Source organism: Desmodus rotundus, chromosome 3, assembly GCF_022682495.2.
Source record: "Desmodus rotundus isolate HL8 chromosome 3, HLdesRot8A.1, whole genome shotgun sequence".
NCBI lineage: Eukaryota > Metazoa > Chordata > Mammalia > Chiroptera > Phyllostomidae > Desmodus > Desmodus rotundus.
In genome coordinates this window covers 135608535-135627362 of record NC_071389.1, presented here as the reverse complement: position 1 = coordinate 135627362, position 18828 = coordinate 135608535, and the positions used below count along the sequence as shown (strand labels likewise).

General features: G+C 33.9%; 1 protein-coding gene across 1 annotated transcript in view; it reads left to right on the top strand.

The window, feature by feature from the left end:
- Positions 1 to 18828, top strand: part of TRHDE (thyrotropin releasing hormone degrading enzyme) — a 372616-nt gene that overhangs the window by 287278 nt on the left and 66510 nt on the right. Inside the window, exons 10-12 of the mRNA XM_024576381.3 lie at positions 3833 to 3921; positions 9878 to 10011; positions 10106 to 10161. Coding sequence (XP_024432149.2) covers positions 3833 to 3921; positions 9878 to 10011; positions 10106 to 10161 — 279 coding nt within the window. The remainder of the gene's footprint in view (positions 1 to 3832; positions 3922 to 9877; positions 10012 to 10105; positions 10162 to 18828) is intronic.

Here is an 18828-nt window from a genome sequence, read left to right as displayed (position 1 = left end):
AATTGTAATTAATAAAATAGATGACAACAGAAACTAACAATCCAGAAAGACCAGTTCAAAAAAAAAAAAAAGAAAGGAAAAAACACTAGACTAAATAGTGTCCAAACCAAAGAAACTCAAACTAGATTTATTTCTAAATGGTTGAAGTATCAATACCACTTATTTTCTTCCCTCATTTTTAGTGTTTCGAACAAGTTAAATCATGTTAGTGTAACAAACATACATAGAATTTTGATTCTTGGTACTTTAACTTTCTTTTGCAACTCTCATTTAATTACTGATAATTCAGCACCAAGTATTTCTTTTTTTTCTTCATGTTTTCTTAGTGTTTTGTGTCTTATGAAAGGCTGAGCCAAGGAAAGAGTAGATCTTTATCATTCAATTTCATTTTTTATTGGGTACCCTGATAAGAGGTTGGGGGAACAAAGAGGGATAGAGGTTAAAATTAATAAAGAAAACAAGGTGTCTGGATTAGGTCAGTCATGCTACTTCTATTACCTTGGAATATTAAGAGTCTGACTTTATCACTCACCAGCATCTAGGAGGTGTGAAGCATGATTAAGTGCTTTCTGTGATCACTAAGGAGAAGAGAAATTTTTCTCAAGTAGCCTAGGGAAGGGAAGGGAAGTAAAGGGAGGGGAGGGGAGGCGAGGGCTACAAGATGGGTTACAGTATAAGTGATTGAGAAATTTATTAATATTTCTGGTGACTAAATTTAGAATCCTGTTTAGAAAAGCATTGTCTTAAATCCCCTGCCTAATACATATATTGGTGTTCTGCGAACTACCCTTGCAATCCAACTGTTAGGACCCATAGGACATGTATAACCCTTCCACATTGCCAGGGTCTGTCATTCTGCATCCAGCTTGGATTCCTCAGAGCTACCAAATGCTCATTCTAACGATCATCTACCGCCTGGCTCCAGGCTAAAACCTGCTTAGGCGTAACCTCCGGGCTTGCCAGAAGTGCATAAAAACTGCTTGACTGTGGCAAAGTTGGAGAGATTCAGCTATGCCTTTGGAAACGATCAGTCTGATACAAGCATCACTGAGGCAGAAAAATATAAAGGACATGCAGATGACAGAACACATTTTGAACAAAAGTACCCTGTCAACCTGTAACATGCATCTGATATATTAGACTGACACTTTAAAGGAAAAATGTTACCCAGGCTATAAAACTCTATGGAACTTCTATAGAGCTTTGCTTGTACTTGAATTTTAAAACCATATAGATGATTTTGAACCTTGGCATATAAAATATTTACAGTAAGACAATGCATGGCATCCCATTAATCTTACAAATTACTTTCTATTTTGAAAAAATATGGCTTGCAGTTGAAAATTTAGTATTCAATTTTGTATTACTGATCCTTTAATTCACTGTGACATTGTGGTCAAAGCTTTAATACCAATTTTATCTGTCCTTTATTTTGTTATATTAGGGGCAAATAATGTTTCACAAACATGTTTATAACTATGATATAAAAAAGACATTGATCCTTGAGGATTTTTAACATCTTTAATTTTACATATTTCATGTCCTTTAACTGACACTTATTTGAGTTCACAATTTATTGACCCAACTGAATGTGGGAATAGGTACTACAAAGTCAAGGGCATAAAGTTAATCTTGATCTAACCTATAGACTTATTTGGTCCCTTTTATTTTACCTCAATCAAATACAATGACAATTTATGGAATTTCCAGGCTTTTGCAAGATCTCACGTATGAATATATGTGCGTAGTTTAAATTTAAAATCAGATCCAAAGCCAGACATTGTTGTTTCTTAACTAATTATTCCCATTAATCAAAAAGAGCCTTTTCAAAGAGAATGAATATTAAATAAATATATCAGTTCTCTGGGCTTTCTTCACAGTAAATCCATCATTAAACATTTGCCATTCGCATCTTCCTAAGGAAAGAAGGCATGCCTGGCTTCTGTAGATTGTTTATTTCCCGGTCTACTTTGTGGAGTCCACTGCGCTGTAGTACCAGGCCTTCACACAGTTGACACCAACTGATTAAGGAGGGCATATCATTTTTAAAACTTAGAATCTTAACCATATTATTTTGACTTTCCATATTGGAGATAGCAGTTGTATAAATTATGAATTCCTTTCACTTTTGCATTTGGATTTTGTACTATTACTGAGTTCTGTTTCTTGTGAAGGCAAAACACGAAATGATAAAATAGTCCAATTCCACATGGCAGATTCAGAGAACATGCCTTGCCCTCTCACAACCCCAAAGCACGTTCATTATGTTTTTAGTTATATAACTCCAGGCATGTTCGCTGAAAAATTCTCAGCTTTCCACTAGCTCTCACACTTATGGAGCTCACATAATATCTCTTTTTACATTTTTAAAATAAGAAATAGTAAAATAAGTCAGAAAAAGTCAAGAACCATATGATTTCACTCATATGTAGCATATCAAATGGAAAGCAGCAAGTGAACAAACAAGAAAAACAAACAGACAAAGACTCGTAGACACAGACCACAGTGAAGGGGTTACAAGAGGGAAGGGGGTTCAGAGGTAGTAAAGGGTAACGGGGGTTCAAAAAAGTGGTGGTGGAAGAAAATTTGACTTTGGGTGGTAGGCACAAAATGCAACATACAGATGATGTATCATAAGATTATACACTTGAAACCTATATTATTTGATTAACCAACATCATCCAAATAAATTGAACAGAAAAAAATATTAAAAATAAAATATATATTTCCCATGTTGGATATTGTTAGCTTACCCTGTTGCTAATGGTGCCACGATAGGCCAGGAAAATATGACTATGTTTTAGGGAAAGAAGCCACATGTAGTCACTGAACTTATTGTAAAATGATCCAACATGTATCTGGCTACTCATCTGAGATTAAATTGGTATTACTCCACATACAAGAATAGGCCTCAACTTTTATCCGATAAAAAGTAAAATTCTGGAGAATGCTTCTCTTTAGTACGATAGCTGAGACTCATGAGTGATCTCCACCTGTTGATGGATGATTTTACACGTCAGCTTGGAGATTCCATTCCAGAAAACAGGGCATGAAGTGTGTCCCACAGTGTCCTTAGCGTTAATCTAGGTTTAGGGGGATCTGACTAGTTTTACTTTTCAGTTACTCTGCTTTAGGTGTGTTATGTTAAACGTTCCGTAAAAATATAATTGTCTCTTTTAGAATATTTAGACAATAGATAAAGAGAATATTGAAATGTAAATGCATGAAACCATTGAAATGTCTGCTAATATAATATAGAAACAAGTAGAAAGGAGTTATTTTAGACTTTAATCAATAAATGGTGTGACTCAGATATATAAATTTTATCTACTTTTTATTCTTAATACAAAATGCAAATCTGTTTCTTTCCCCAAGATAAATTGTTTTGTAGGGAGTTCTCCTTTTAAATTGAAATTAAAACTCTTCGAGGCCAAGTCTGGTTAGTGGCATTGAAAGTGTAAATTCAGTTCTGGCTGGTTTGGCTCAGTGCGAGCCTGCGAACCAAAGAGTTCGATTCCCAGTCAGGGCACATGCCTGGGTTGCAGGCCAGGTCCCTGGCAGGGGGTGCTGGAGAGGCAACCACACATTGGTCTTTCTCTCCCTTTCTTTCTTCCTTCCTTTCCCTCCCTCTAAAAATAAATAAAGAAAGAAATCTTAAAAAGAAAAGAGAGAGTAAATTCATCTTCTTGAAATATTCCTTACTTTTATAACTAGGGAATTTTTAAATTTCCTTAAAGAGAATAATAAAAATCACAAAAAGGTGCATAATACATGTTGTTTGTTTATTTGTTATAACTATTTTTATTCTTAAAGCTTCTCTTTTATTTTGCAGTTACCTGTGGCAGATTCCATTAACAATCGTGGTAGGAAATAGAAGCCATGTGTCTTCAGAAGCAATTATTTGGGTGTCTAACAAATCAGGTAAAGTATGTATTCTCCTGCAGGGAACTATTTGGTTTTAGATAATTACTTAGCAAACTAACCTCTGGTTTCAGATGTTATAAATATGTGAATAAAGATGGATTAGAATAGAATGTAGAGAAATCATAATCACCCTTACAAAATTAAGTATAATATAGTATAATTTCTACACAGTCTAATTGCAGTTGGTTTGTATATATATATACATATATACATATATATATAATTTATTGCCTTTGATGGTAAATAGAAAATTTAAAAGTAGTTGTAGTACTAATTTTAGCTATTTCAAATTGTATCACTTTATAATCCCAAATGTAATTGAATTATAATCAGAACTCCCAATGAAGAGGGATACCTAATACTGAAATACAGGTCACACTTTTAATTCCATTTTCCTGTTATCTTCTCTTTACCAGGTGAGACTGTTTAAAGAACGGGGGCAATATTCTTCATAGAATTAGATAATCATAGGGCAGGAGGGAGGGATCTTCCTTGGTCCGTAAACTATCCCCTATGTAGGATCAATTCTTAAGGAGCAGAGAAAGATGAGATTTTATTCTATTTCTAAATATCTTCAAATAAGATAGTGATCTGTTTCAATTTGCTGTCAGAAAGCTATTTCTGGACTCCAGTCTAAATCCTTTATTCTAGAGTGTGAAACATATCTCTTGTTTGTTTCCCATTACTGTTCTTTTTTTTTTTAATTGTTGTTCTATTACAGTTGTCCCAATTTTCCCCTGTTGCTTTCCCCTGCCCTGCCCCCCTCCTACAGTCAGTCCCCACCCTGTTGTCCACGTCCTTGGGTCATTTAAACCTGTTCCTTGACTACAGACTTCCCCTTCTTTCCCCCCTTATCCTGCTCCTCCCTCCCCTCTGGCCATTGTCAGTCTGTTCCTTGTTTCCATGAAGAAAACAAACAAGTGAGCAAAACAGAACCAGAGGCATGGAAACAATTATTGTTCTTTATGTAACATTTAATTTATATTTAGATGGGCAAGTATGCCAACATTTTGTTTTTCTTGCTCCTTTCAAATGCTCTGCCAATTGCTGTTATGTTGCTGTATCATAGGCATCACTTTAAACAGCTACATGTTTGGGTGTTTTTTTTTTAAATAAGGTAAGGTACAAAGAAATAAATAATGACCTGAACATTGTTTATTCACCTCAGTCTTGCTATTGTAAGGGAGATGTAAGTGCTCAAAATACATACACATACAAGAAAATACTCTTATAGCAGAATCTAATTTGTTTACTAGAAATATAAACACTTGTATTTCTAGTTGAATTTCTATTCAACTTTTATGTTATTGTATTTTAACACAAATCACATATTATGAAAATATATGCTTTCATTTATATGTATTGTATATAAAACATTCATATGTGATGCATTGAAATGCTTGTTTAAAAACTTACTGGGGTTTCTTCTTTTAAATTGCATAATATAATCTATTCTTTTTATTTCTTGGAGTTAGTATTTATATGATGATTCTGAATTCACATTTACTGTATTACTTCTTTATGTTTCTCTTTTGCCTCCATGTGGTTGTTACATTTATCTACACAATTTGTTACGTGATGATGAATGCAAGCAATGGGTTGTTATTGTAACGACCCAACTATTAGGATGAAGTCAGCCTTTTACATGATTGCTTGGAACATGAAAAAGAATAGCTTTTTAGAAATGAAGTAAAACATCTCTTGTTGGAAGATAGAATGGAAATGGGAAAATTAGAAGAGCACAAACATATTGATCAAACATCAGAATCATCCCCAAACTTCACTTTTAGACAGTGCAGGGATTCAGAGCAAGTCAGATTCCTTTGGGATGCTTTTCCCAGGTCTGTTTTCTCTAGTTTCCTAATTATTTCCATGCTGTCATTCACAGTACCTTATTACTCCACACAAATTAGCCAAGTATATCTCTTCTTGACCAATAGCCACAGGTCATTGTATTTGAGTGGTTGTTTTCATTTATAGTCTTTCAGGATTAATCAGGATAACCAAATGATATTTGACACCATCTGTTTGTCTAAAATACCATTGGTGTGAAAACACATGGTTGTTATACCCAGCTGCGGAGCCTGAGCTGTGCATAACTCAGAGAGCGTGTTTACACAGGCCAGGGATTTATGGCACACCCCCCACCCTGCATTTGTGCAGTCTTCAACCTACAGAACGTAACATTCCGTTTGCCACTAAGTCATAGAAGAGTTTGCAGTTGATAAAACATTGTCTCAGTTAAAATGCTGAAGAATTTGAGGGGCATGTCTATACCTACTGAATGTTTCTCGGAAGCTTTGCAAATACATACGTATGTCTTGATGTTCTTAGGAAGGACCTAAAAGAAAGGCCGCCTTTCTGTTTTCCTTGTCCAGCCTCACTCGAACTGTATTCACTTTTGCCTCGAAGTTCTTCCTTTTGATGATGAAAAACAAAAAATCTGACGCCAGGAAAAAATTAAGAAAAAGAAGGTTGTTAATCCTTGTCTTTTGTTGCCCCATGCAGGATGGGACAAAAGTAGGTATACAGCTGTGGATGTGCAAAATGCAGAGTTTATTCTTGTATTATTATTTATTAATTAATGTACTATTTTCCACAGGACAACTGTAAACTTACTTTTGTCCAACCTGGTAGTTGTAACTTTTCCTTTTCCCCCCACATATAGTCAATTAATGTCAATGAAACCTATTTATCCCTAAAAGTATTAAGAAAATATTCTGGCCAATTACTGTGAACATATATAAAAAATCACCTTTCAATTACAGCAATCAAATCAATGTTTTTATAATTTTTCATTATCGGTCCTATAGATTTAATCTCCCAAGATACTAAGGCAAAGTCATGGTGAATGTAGAGTGTAAATTTGATTTGGATCATCAGAAACTCTTGACACTTCAATTTTTTAAATGATTTAAATGAATATCTAATTAATTCCAAGTTCAGGTATAGATCACTATGGCCTAAAAGTAGTTTTAAAACCAACTTTTAAGTTATTGAAAGTAGGTAAAAGGATTTATCTCGTTTTTATTATGAAAATATTGAGGATGTAGACATTGAAAATATAGTAACATGTGCTGACTGGCTGTAACTTAAAATGCAATTGAAGGGAATAAAAGTCATGCCAAATGTTACAAAAGATTCAAAGTAAAAGAAAAATTAATGCCGAAAAATAGAAGTGACATTAAAGACGAGCATGATGCTGCAGTGCTTTCCTTAAGCATTTGCAAGAGTCCAGTGAGAAAACCAACATGCATTATTATACCTGAGTTTGTTATATACTGTTTTATAACAAAAATATAACCATGTATGTTTTTGTTTTCAATATATAACAAAAATATTTCTGTGATATATTTAAATATATAACAAAATATTTTTATTTTGTTATATATAAAATGCATGTTTTTATAAATATATAAAACATAATTTATATATGTTTTAGTTGAATTTTTGTTTTAAATTCTGATTGTTCTGTAACCAGCCACTGTTAGGTAGAAAGGCCTAATCTCCTTTCTGTTGTTATTCCAAAATAATTCATAGAATATAAAAACAAAAAGTTCCAACTAGTCTGTGCCTTGATGTAGTTAAGTCTTATGCCATTTTGGATACATTCTAAATACCATTTTTTACTGTTATTACTAACACTTGAAATATAACTTCCATACTTTTTATTATGGTACTTACCAACTACTGTACCTCATTAGACGACTAGAAAAGATCTCTTTAATATTCATTGCTTGCCATTAGTTAATTTTCAAATGTTCTTCAGAACTATTTAGAGAGATAATTAACTAGAGTGAAAAAGATATTTAAAAATCTATTACAATATCTTTTAGGGAATCATCTTTCCAAAGATTTCATTTATAACAAAGGCATGCATAAAATTATTCACAAACAATAATATCCTTCAGGTTTTAGTTAAGAATTTCATAAAGTAATACTCAATATTTCAGTCTTAATTTTTCCTTAGTGGATTCAGGCATGACAAATTAAAATCTGTCTTTATAAGATTATTTTACTTTTTAAAAATGACATATTTTTGTTAATTTTTTGTTTTTATTTTTACATCTGTAAAATGGGTAATATCTAAAGCTTTATAGACATTTTGAGGATAAACATTAAATTTTTGAAAAATATACAAAGTATCAGAAACTTGGGAAGCTATTGATATTTTATAGCAATAGATGATAGATTTATTTTCCCAGGTACCATGGATTAAGCTAGGTAAAAATCTCACACTAAGAAAAATAGCCCCTTCTTCTAATCATAGAATTAGAAGGGACCTTAAATGCCGTCATTTGGCCCTCAGGTTATTTATAGATAAGGAAATTGTGAATGAAAGAGAATCGATGGCTGAAGTTGAAACATTTACATGTATATATAGGAAAACTGGAAGTACAACTCACCTTTTCTATTCCTGTTCTAATTCTTATTTTCAAAGCTATCCCCTCTCCTTTTGAATCAATATAAGAATGTGAAAATGTATATCATAGTACAGTGAAAGTATTGTATCATCTTGTATCCATAGAACATAACGTAGTAAACAGTCACCAAAGTCAAGAGACCTGACACGGACCATTTCCAGGTTTCTTGGACAATTCAATTAACCTTTCTTTGCCTCATTTCTTTTTATGTTCCATCAGATACTATTTATAAAGGTGGCAAGAAGTTGAAGCGCTATTTGAAGCCTTAAAGACTAGATATTTTTTGTTCAGTATATGTTTATGTTTAAGAATGTTTTTTGTTTGACTATCCATTTTTGAAAATTGCATATGTGTAATGTGCATTAGATTAGTCCATCCCATTCCAGACCTAAGCAATTAATGGTCATTGATGCTCACCCAGTAATTTTTGTGGTATAACCTCTTCTCTTCTCTTCTCTTCTCTTCTGTGGGCCTCTATCTGAGAGTGCTCTATAAAGTTAGTGTTTAAAAATTAAATAAAACCTGTGTTATAGTGAGATCTGTAAAAACCTTGATAACAGAATGAGATTTGGAGGTTGTGCTTCATACTCAGACGTGACACAGTTTCTATGATGCATTTTCTGGTTTCCAGTAACTATGAAAATTAGACCAGTGGTGTGTGTGCACACAGGTGTGTGCATGTGTATCAAACATAAATTTTAAGTAAACTTCGTACATTATGTAACTTCTGTGAAGCATGAGTCCTAAGGACATCAGTGAAAAATGATTAGAATTGTGACCTAAGGTTCTGTGAAATCAATAAACACTGACATTAAAAGTGAATGGAGTTCTCTCTCTGTATTTGATGCAGTTAAATATGTAAGTTATAAGATCACTTTTACTGGTCTGCTTTAATTGAATTACTGGAGAATATAATTGAGTTGTCATTTAACAAAATGATTTCAATAAGCAGAATTTTCTCTCTTTGTTCGAATTATATGTAGTGATATTAAAGTCAAACAAATGAGGTTCCTTTTCCCAACATTATTGATGATGCTGGAAAGTGTTATTTATTAGTACTCCCAAAGAAGCACGGGGAAAAGGCAGTGACCCACACTGACTTTCAAACAAATGAGCTCTCTGGTGATCAGTTTCTCACTGAACAAGATAAGTAGATATGCGCCTAAAACCTTTTCTTTTATTCTGGCCACATATCCATATACAAATTAACTAGCAGCCACACAAATACCGTGGTATATTTCTTGATTCCTTTTTGAAAAAAGTATGTATAGGTTATGGAGTTTTATCAAGAACAAAAATGTTACTTGTAAGAAAAAATAAATTGAGGTAATGAGTAACCAACTAAAGGTTCTAGCAAATTCTAGATATAGTGATTAATCGATTAAAGAGTAGATTTTAATTAGGTATTCAGGATGGTATTCTTTTTAAATTATTTGTATTCTGATATCTGGTATTAAGAAAACATACTTCATACCATTTTAACCCTTAAAGTTTTAAAACCTGTTCTACCCCCAAAATGTTATTTTCAGAGCACCACAGAATAACTTCTTTGGCCAAAGGAAGCTGGTTGCTTGGGAACATCAATCAAACTGGCTATTTTAGAGTCAACTATGATTTAAGGAATTGGAGATTATTAATTGATCAATTAATCAGGAACCATGAGGTAAACTGGATTTACTCATCAAAGATCTGTTTTGATATGTGATTCTGCCATTTTAATCCTAAGTGATTCCATTTTTTCCTGGTTGACCTCATAGGTTCTCTCCGTCAGTAACCGAGCAGGCCTGATCGATGATGCCTTCAGCCTAGCCAGGTATGTCCTCCTGGGGATCTCCACAGTAACACTCATGCCCGTAAGACATCCTCTAGGTGCTAAGTCGTATGCATATTTTAAATAACATAAAGGGGGACCCCCCAAAATGCACTGGAATTAACTTTGGGAAACCTGCCCCTCCTCCTACAGGCTTCCTCTGTTAGGTGAGTGGTCTAGGAATGCATCGGGATAGGTGTGCCTGCTGGCGTTGTGAGCGGCTGCGTTCCTCTTCAGTGAGATTTTTTTGAAGGCTCTTTCACTGCCTTTGCGCATTTCATGATGGGTGATTTACGAGCGCACCTGCCCACAACTCACTGAGTGTTCAGCAGTTTTTGACCAAAAACATCACGATCTCTGCGCCTTCCTCTCCCTATTCACCCGATCTTGCCTGGGGCGACTTTCTTTTTGTTTCCCTGGATGAAAAAATTCCTCAAAGGGAAACATTTTGCTGGTGTGGAAGAGGTGAAACAAAAAACAGCAGGAGCCCTAAAAGGCATCAAAATCTACAAGTTCAAAAACTGTTTTGAGCAGTGGAAAAAACATCTGGATAGGTGTATTGCATCAAATAGAGACTACTTTGAAAGTGTCTGAAGTTTAAACATGTAAGAATAAATACACAATTTTTAAAATAAATAAAGTCCATTTTTTTGGCTCCCACCTCGTAAATCTTTTAAAAACTATTTCTAACTCACATTCTTTGTGTTTGGAGATGAATTATAATAGTGTGCCAAACTCTTGATCAATAGCAGCCATAGGGTATTTTTGAGACAGGAGAAGCTTGATCAATTTTTACTGCAAGTTCAATTTAACACTCTGGAGATTAATAATCTCTTCCCAATTTTATTAATGAACTCTACAAAATAACTGTTGTGCCATATTAGATTTTTTGATGGAAAATACCTTCAAGCTTCAGCATTTTTTTGAAATATACTGGCATATCTTTTTATAATTCTTAAAATCTAATTCATTATGAAAAACTTTTGCTACATGATAGAAATCAATATTCAACAGGCTAAAGCTCTTTGGACAAAGTACATATCAATCTTGTAGCAGAAGTTGTTAATTGTACTAGTTGTAGTAATATTTATGTTATTGTCTTAATTAGATTTATCATGTTAAAATCAGTTATGCCTTTGAATAGTCATTAAATGCCATAATTTTTGTTGATTTTTAATATTCATATCAATAAAATTCCTTGGAAATAATTTTGACTGAAAACACAATTTATTTGATTTTAAGACTATTAAAATAAACTCATACCTTTAAAAAATTATTTTATTGTTATTCAATTACAGTCATCTGCATTTTCTCCCCACCACTTCCCCCCACCCCAGCCAAACCCACCTCCCTCCCTTGCTTCCACCCTCCCCCTTGGTTTTGTCCATGTGTCCTTTACAGTACTTCCTGAAAACCCTTCTCCCCACTGTCCCCTCCTCCCTCCCCTCTGGCTATTGTTAGATTGTTGATGAACTTTGATGACTCTGGTTATATTTTGTTTGCTTTTTTCTTCTGTTGATTATGTTCCAGTTAAAGGTGAGATCATATGGTATTTGTCCCTCACTGCCTGGTTTATTTCACTTAGCATAATGCTCTCCAGTTCCATCCATGCTGTTGCAAAGGGTATGAGCTCCTTCTTTGTCTCTGCTGCATAGAATTCCATTGTGTAAATGTACCATAGTTTTTTGATCCACTTATTTGCTGATGGGCACCTAGTTTGCTTCCAGCACTTGGCTATTGTAAATTGTGCTGCTATGAACATTGGGGTGCATAGGTTCTTTTGGATTGTTGTTTCAGGGTTCTTAGGGTATAATCCCAGCAGTAGAATTGCTGGGTCAAAGGGCAGTTCCATTTTTAGTTTTCTGAGGAAATTCCATACTGTTTTCCACAGTGGCCTCACCAGTCTGCATTCCCACCAACAGTGCACTAGGGTTCCCTTTTCTCCGCATCCTCTCCAACACTTGTTTGTTGATTTGTTTATGTTGGCCATTCTGACCTGTGTGAGGTGATATCTCATTGTGGGTTTTAATTTGCATCTCTCTGATGGCTAGTGATGCTGAGCCTCTTTTCATGTGTCTCTGGGCCCTCTGTATGTCTTCCCTGAAGAGGTGTCTGTTCAAGTCCTTTGCCCATTTTTTAATTGGGTTGTTTGTCTTCCTGGAGTGGAGTCATGTGAGTTCTTTATATAGTTTGGAGATCAAACCCTTGTCTGATGTATCATTGGCAAATATGTTTTCCTGTATGGTTGGTTCTTTTTTAATTTTAATGCTATTTTCTGTAGCCATGCAGAAGCTTTTTAATTTGATGGGGTCCCATTTGTTTATTCTTTCCTTTATGTCCCTTGCTTTTGGGGACATATCCGTGAAGATGTTGCTGCATGGAATGTCTGAGATCTTCCTGCCAATGTTTTCCTCTAGGACTTTTATGGTGTTATGACTTATATTTAAGTCTTTTATACACCTTGAATTTATTTTTGTATATGGTGAGTTGGTGATCAAGTTTCATTTTTTTGCATGTAGCTGTCCAGATGTCCCAATACCATTTGTTGAATAGGCTATTTTTGCTCCATTTTATGCTTCTTTCCCCTTTGTCAAATATTAATTGACCGTAGAGACTCGAGTTTATTTCTGGGCTCTCTGTTCTGTTCCATTGGTCGATATGCCTGTTTTTATGCCAATACCAGGCTGTTTTGATTATAGTGGCCTTGTAATAGAGTTTGATATCAGGTATTGTGATCCCTCCTGCTTTGTTCTTCTTTCTCAGAATTGCTGCAGCTATTCAAGGTCATTTATGGTTCCATATAAATTTCTGAAATGGTTGTTCTATATCTGTGAAATATGTCATACCTTTTGCATTTCATATTCAACTACAGTTTTAATTTTAGCAATCTGCTATTACAAGCTACAAATTAGGTCCTGTGTAATTTTTATTACCTGGTTTTCATGATTTACATTTTCTCCTATGATAATTGTGGGAAACCAGTTAACTATGTCTGTGCTGATACAAACATATAAGTTTTCTTAGTAATAGCATCATTTTATATATAGGGCCTGAAACTGCTTTTACAGTTTGTATACATGATCAAATTTTATTTATCTTCCATGAATTAACAATTGTATATCACACTCCGTCCCATTCTAATTCACTAAAACTAATGAGCTTAAATATGGAATGCTTAATAGCGTGATAGAATCTAAAGTTTAGGGCCATTTTATAGAGGTTGGTTTTTGTATAAATAAATAATATGTAATATAAAACCCATAAAACTTGGCAAAGAAGAAATTTTAATTGCTCTCAAAAAACAAAACAAAACTCTGATCTTTGCCTTTCCGTTATCACTAAAGAAGCCAGGAGCCGTTATTAATATTTTCTTTTTCTTTATGAGTAATGCTGTATCAGTGCCTCATTCTGATTCAGCATGCTGAGTTTCAAGTACAAAATTGCCTCCTCACTGAACGGCAAGGAAATTTTGAATGGAATTGTCCCAGGAGAATGTAGTTGTTTAATGAGAACTGGGGTAAATGTGCGTGGTTCCATAGCACAGCGTCGTCTTATTGGGCAAAACATTTAGAAGTAATAGAGGTGAAGGGAGGCCTACTGAAGTAGTGATATGTGGAGATGATTACGATGTAGTTTTTGCTCTATGATAAGACATGAAGACATTGAAGAAAGTATAAGGTATAACATGAAGTTTATTTTCATACAGAAATTTAGATATGCAATTAAGCTGGAAATAGAATGTATTTAATGTAACATTACACTAAAAGAAATAAGGGACAGAGAAAGAGAGACAAAATGAGATTGGGAGCTAAAAGGGAACTAACATCACCAGTTAATAATTATTAAGCCCTTATAAGGTTCCAGACACTGTTCTGTTTTATATACAGTAATTTACAGAGTTCATAGAACTTTGTCCATGTGGTCTGGCTTTAGAACCCATGTTGTGTGTCTACGTATCTATATCTGTCTGCATACATTACTGCTAATATGTGTGTGTGTGTATAATATGTTATGTATATAATCAACAATCATTTATTTTAATAAAGGATCAATATAGAAAGATTGGAGGGATTTGAAACAGTAGTTCATATGAATCCTTATGGATTTGAAATGATGGTAAGAAAGCAAGTAGGTAGTGATACCCTAAAGACAGAGGGCAGTTGGAGATCAAAACGAAGGCATCTTTTGACTCTTTTGCACTAAATGATAGAAGTCATTTTTAAATGGAATATTAATGTGGATGAATTATTTTTTTTCAAAAATTAAATTCCGATTGAGTAAGACAGTACATTGCTTTCAATGCTAACTATGCTAAGCCTTAATGCTAAGCCTTAAATGTTTGAAGTAAACAATTTCATTTTCCTTTATACAAATTAACCAGGAAAATATGTAAATCTCATTGAATATATATTAAAGTTTCTTTTACTGATCATAAGATAATTTTTCTATTAGGATGCAAGTAAAGAGATGAAAAATAAGATATATTGAGGTAAGTGCCCTGCACTTACTTGGTTAACAGTTATTTATATTTCACTGTATTTTACTAAATGTTGCATAGTTTTGCTACTAATTGGTATCAACCTTCTTTCAGTTTCTAGAACACATCATGCTCTCTTTGGCTTCTTAGGTAACAAGTAGAAAATAGCAAATATTTATTAAAACATATATTCCAGGTATTGTACTAAGGCTTTTGTGAATGGCCTTGTTTAATTTTCTTTGTATGCACATAGAGTGGGTATAATTACTATAGCCATTCTATAGCTGGGACATAGCAGTAAAGAGGGGTTCAGTCACTTAATTCAGGTGGGACAGCTTTTAAGTGAGGAGTGGGGCTTGGAGTTCAACCCCAAACAGCGGTATAACTTTTGCCCAAAGATCAGAGGGACTTTGCCTGCCCTGTCTCACTTGTCTGTCAGGAATATTACTACTCACTTAAAAATGCTTTCACTGGCCTTCCCTTAACTGAAGCCTTACCCGTCCTTCCCAGTGAGAGTAAGTTGACATCCTGAAGACCTCTGTTGTAGCAGTTGTCACCTTGTAGCTCAACCACTTACCTTTCTGGATCCCTAATGATTCTTGGATAATCTTAAGAACAGAGCTTTGTCTCACTCTTGTATTACTACTGCCTAATTTAATCTTTGGCACAGGATTTTTGCCAATATGTATTTGTTGCATGAATTGATGATCAGTTATTAGTTATTCAAACTATAAATGTTCACACTACTATTTTTGTGCCGTTAAGTAAACATATTCTAGGTATTCTTTTGATGATTGTTTTTAACTGATGAGCACCACATTAACACATTCTATAATTGTACAACATTAAAACAAAAGAGAAATACAATGTGAAAGTTTTCTTTTCCTGCCTGCCAACACTTTACTCTCCTCACAAGTAAAAATATTATTTACACTGTATCAATCTGGCAATTTTTTATTCACATTTTCATACAGTTTATTTTTTTTACCTGAACAGAAATTCATTCTGTTATCTGACTCGTTGATAAAAATAAGTCTGGGGAGGTTTATTCCATTGTTTCTGATTTTTTGTTGTAATAATCAAGACTGCAGTGAGTATCCCTGAACTGTCTGTTGTCGCACATACGTGCCTTTTTACAGGATTGACTCCTGCAAGTGGAATCTTTGGTTTAAAGAGTATAAAATCTTTAGTAAATATTACATATTGTACATCAAAGGCTGTTCTAGTTGAACCCTCTATCAACTATGTATGAGAGGGTTCAATGCCCTCAAACCCACCTTGATACTGAAGAGTATAACTTTTACATTTTTGAGAGTCTGGCAGCAAAAATAACTTTTTTTGAAGCTGTTAGCTTGTGCATCTTTTGTATGTATACATTTTCTATATATTCATTGTCTAATTTTCTTTAACATTAATACATTTATAACCAAGTATGTCAATCCTACTTATTTAAAAGAACTCCCTTATTCACAGATTTGAAATGAGACCTTTAACTTTATACATATGCTCATGTTTTAGGGAATTGATATGATTCTGTTTAATTGGTCTCTGTTCTTTTAACCACTAGTGCCTTATTGTTCTAATTAATTTAGCATTATGGTATGTTGTGGCTGACAAAATTTTCTCTTGTCCTTGTTTAAAATCTTGCACAGTCTCTTAAATATAGTTTTAGAATTAGTTTGACAAAGCCCATTAAAAATCTTGCTGTAGTTATGGCTAGATATGGTTTGGATTTATAAATCAATTTTTAAAGAAATAACATCTTTTTATATGGGAGCTCTCCAATTCCAAAACATTTTATTCCTTCCTATTTATCCAGGACTATCAGTCAAGGTCTTTGATTTTATGTACATGGTTTGTGGTAATGTCATATTATTTCCTGATTCATAAACGTGACTTATGTTTCTGTAGGAAATGGCATGCTTCTGCACTTGCGTATTCTGATTTTCATTGCTGGCGTATGCAGGGTCAATTAATTGATTGCCTTGCAAATGTCATTGTGTTTTGACTTGACTTTGAAATTAGTGACTAAGACGCCTAGATTTTGTTGTTGGTTGGTATTCGTGTTTGGTTTTGTCTTTTGTTTTCATAAAGTATTGTTAGATGGGGAGATATAAAAATGAACAAGATGCATTTCTTGTTTTCACTGAATTCATAACCTAGTAGGAAAAATACATTGCCGATGACGAACTATTGAATATGTTCAGTATACAAGTACTAAGAATAAAATATTATGAAGACATTGGTAAGAATTAATGTGGCTTAGGAAGATTATGGAGCACATGATATAGTAAATAATATTAGAAGAATGAAAATTTACTATGGAAATCCATGAAAGGCTTAAAGGTAGGAGAATAAGAGTAGGAAGAAGTATAAACTAGAGGAAAGCCTTTGCAGAACTATTACAATAGTAATGCTCATGCTACACTTGGGTAAAGAAGAGATTTGAGAAGTAGTGGAATTGGCAGCCAAATGAGGTAAGAAATATTATTGAAGTTATTAGCTTCATCTGTGATTGAAACTGGAAATTCAGAAGACTTGCAAGAGAAAATGTAATAACCACTGGATTTGTATATTTAAAGCTATTAGCATTCTTCAAGTATAATTTTCAAAAGCTATAAAAACGTACATCACTGGATTGTGGACCTATGTTGTATTTTGCTCAAAATATTGAAAATATGTGAAAATTATTGGGAAAGTCTGTTCATATCCAAAGAAGTTCCAGAGATAAATGATGATGATGGTGATCATCATCATCATCATCATCATCATCATCATCACTCTGGGTAGTTCCTGCACTGATTTATTTATTTAATCATCAATTTCCCAGAAAATTCAATTATGCAGAATACATGCCCATTTACTACATTATTAATATTGTAACATTCTTGTTTAGTCTGTGTAGCATACTTACAAAAGTTCTATCATGGACTATTCTGTTAAGAGTCTAATCACTTACAAAGCCTTAAGAAGAGTAGATTATTACAACTTAGTTTGCAGACTTTGTTAAGGAATAAGAGAAAAATTATTTATTTAAAAATATTAGTGTTTTATTAGCAAAAACACCAGGACCTGTATCTTGAGATTATGAATGTCACACCTAGAAATACTCTATTATTGGTGAACAGCATCATTAGTGCTCACTACATGTTTGATGAATGTATGTTAAAAAATTAATAAGTACATTTTTTATCGACTTGTTTCACAGTTTATAAATCTGAGATATGCTAGGGAATCTGGAAATCCAGTACATGAACCAGTGAAAACACAATGGCTCTAGAAGAAGTAAATAATGAGAACATCCCAAACCTATGCTTAAACATTACTTTTGTTTCTGAGCTCTGGTGTCAGGACTGATGGCATTGTTAAAACCACCTGAACAAACAATGTTTGCAGACTGAGTAGTAGGAATCAGCTCCTTCGGGGACCTCTTCCATCATGGCTTTTACTAGAAGTTTTTCCGCTTCTTCCAGATGGCTCTCCTGCATTTTGCTTAAAGTTTCTCTCGCAAATCATGTGTTGATCATTTCTTCGCTCATTGCAGAAAATAGTAGCATGAACTGCCTGAAAAGCAACTCTGCTCCTTCATCTTGGCTAGATGAGGAGCTCTTTTTCCTACTTTGATAGCTGGTTGTTTAAATATGTAATGTGCTGAACTTTCACAGATGAACGGGAGAAGGAATGACATAGAAACCTTTTGTGAGAAATATCTTGGCAGGCTGGACGTTTGGTCCTGGTTCTCCCACTCAGGTATGGTGCTAATAAGACCACTGCATTCAGCTGAGCGTGGGATGCAGAACCTGAGGAAAGATCCTGAGTACCTGTGACGCTGTCTATGGCTTCATAAATTCTGATTTTTGAAGGATATTTAGTTTATTAATTCTTTCTTTAATCCCACCTTTTTTCTTTTTTAAGGTATTACATATCTCAGCATACACATTTTTATTTGTAAGTTGTTTTTTATAACGAAATCATGAAAGTTATTATTAGTAATAGATTGAGAATACTGATCAAAACATATTTTGTATTGTACTCACTGGCATGGAGGGAAGGATGATTCGTTAGCTGTTTGTATTTGACTCACTTGAGAGAAGTGTCTATGTATGATTATGTTCTTATTTATCTTTTGTTGTCACCCTAATGTGTATGAGAAAGGATTATGATTAAATATGAAACTCTGAAAGGGATAAAAC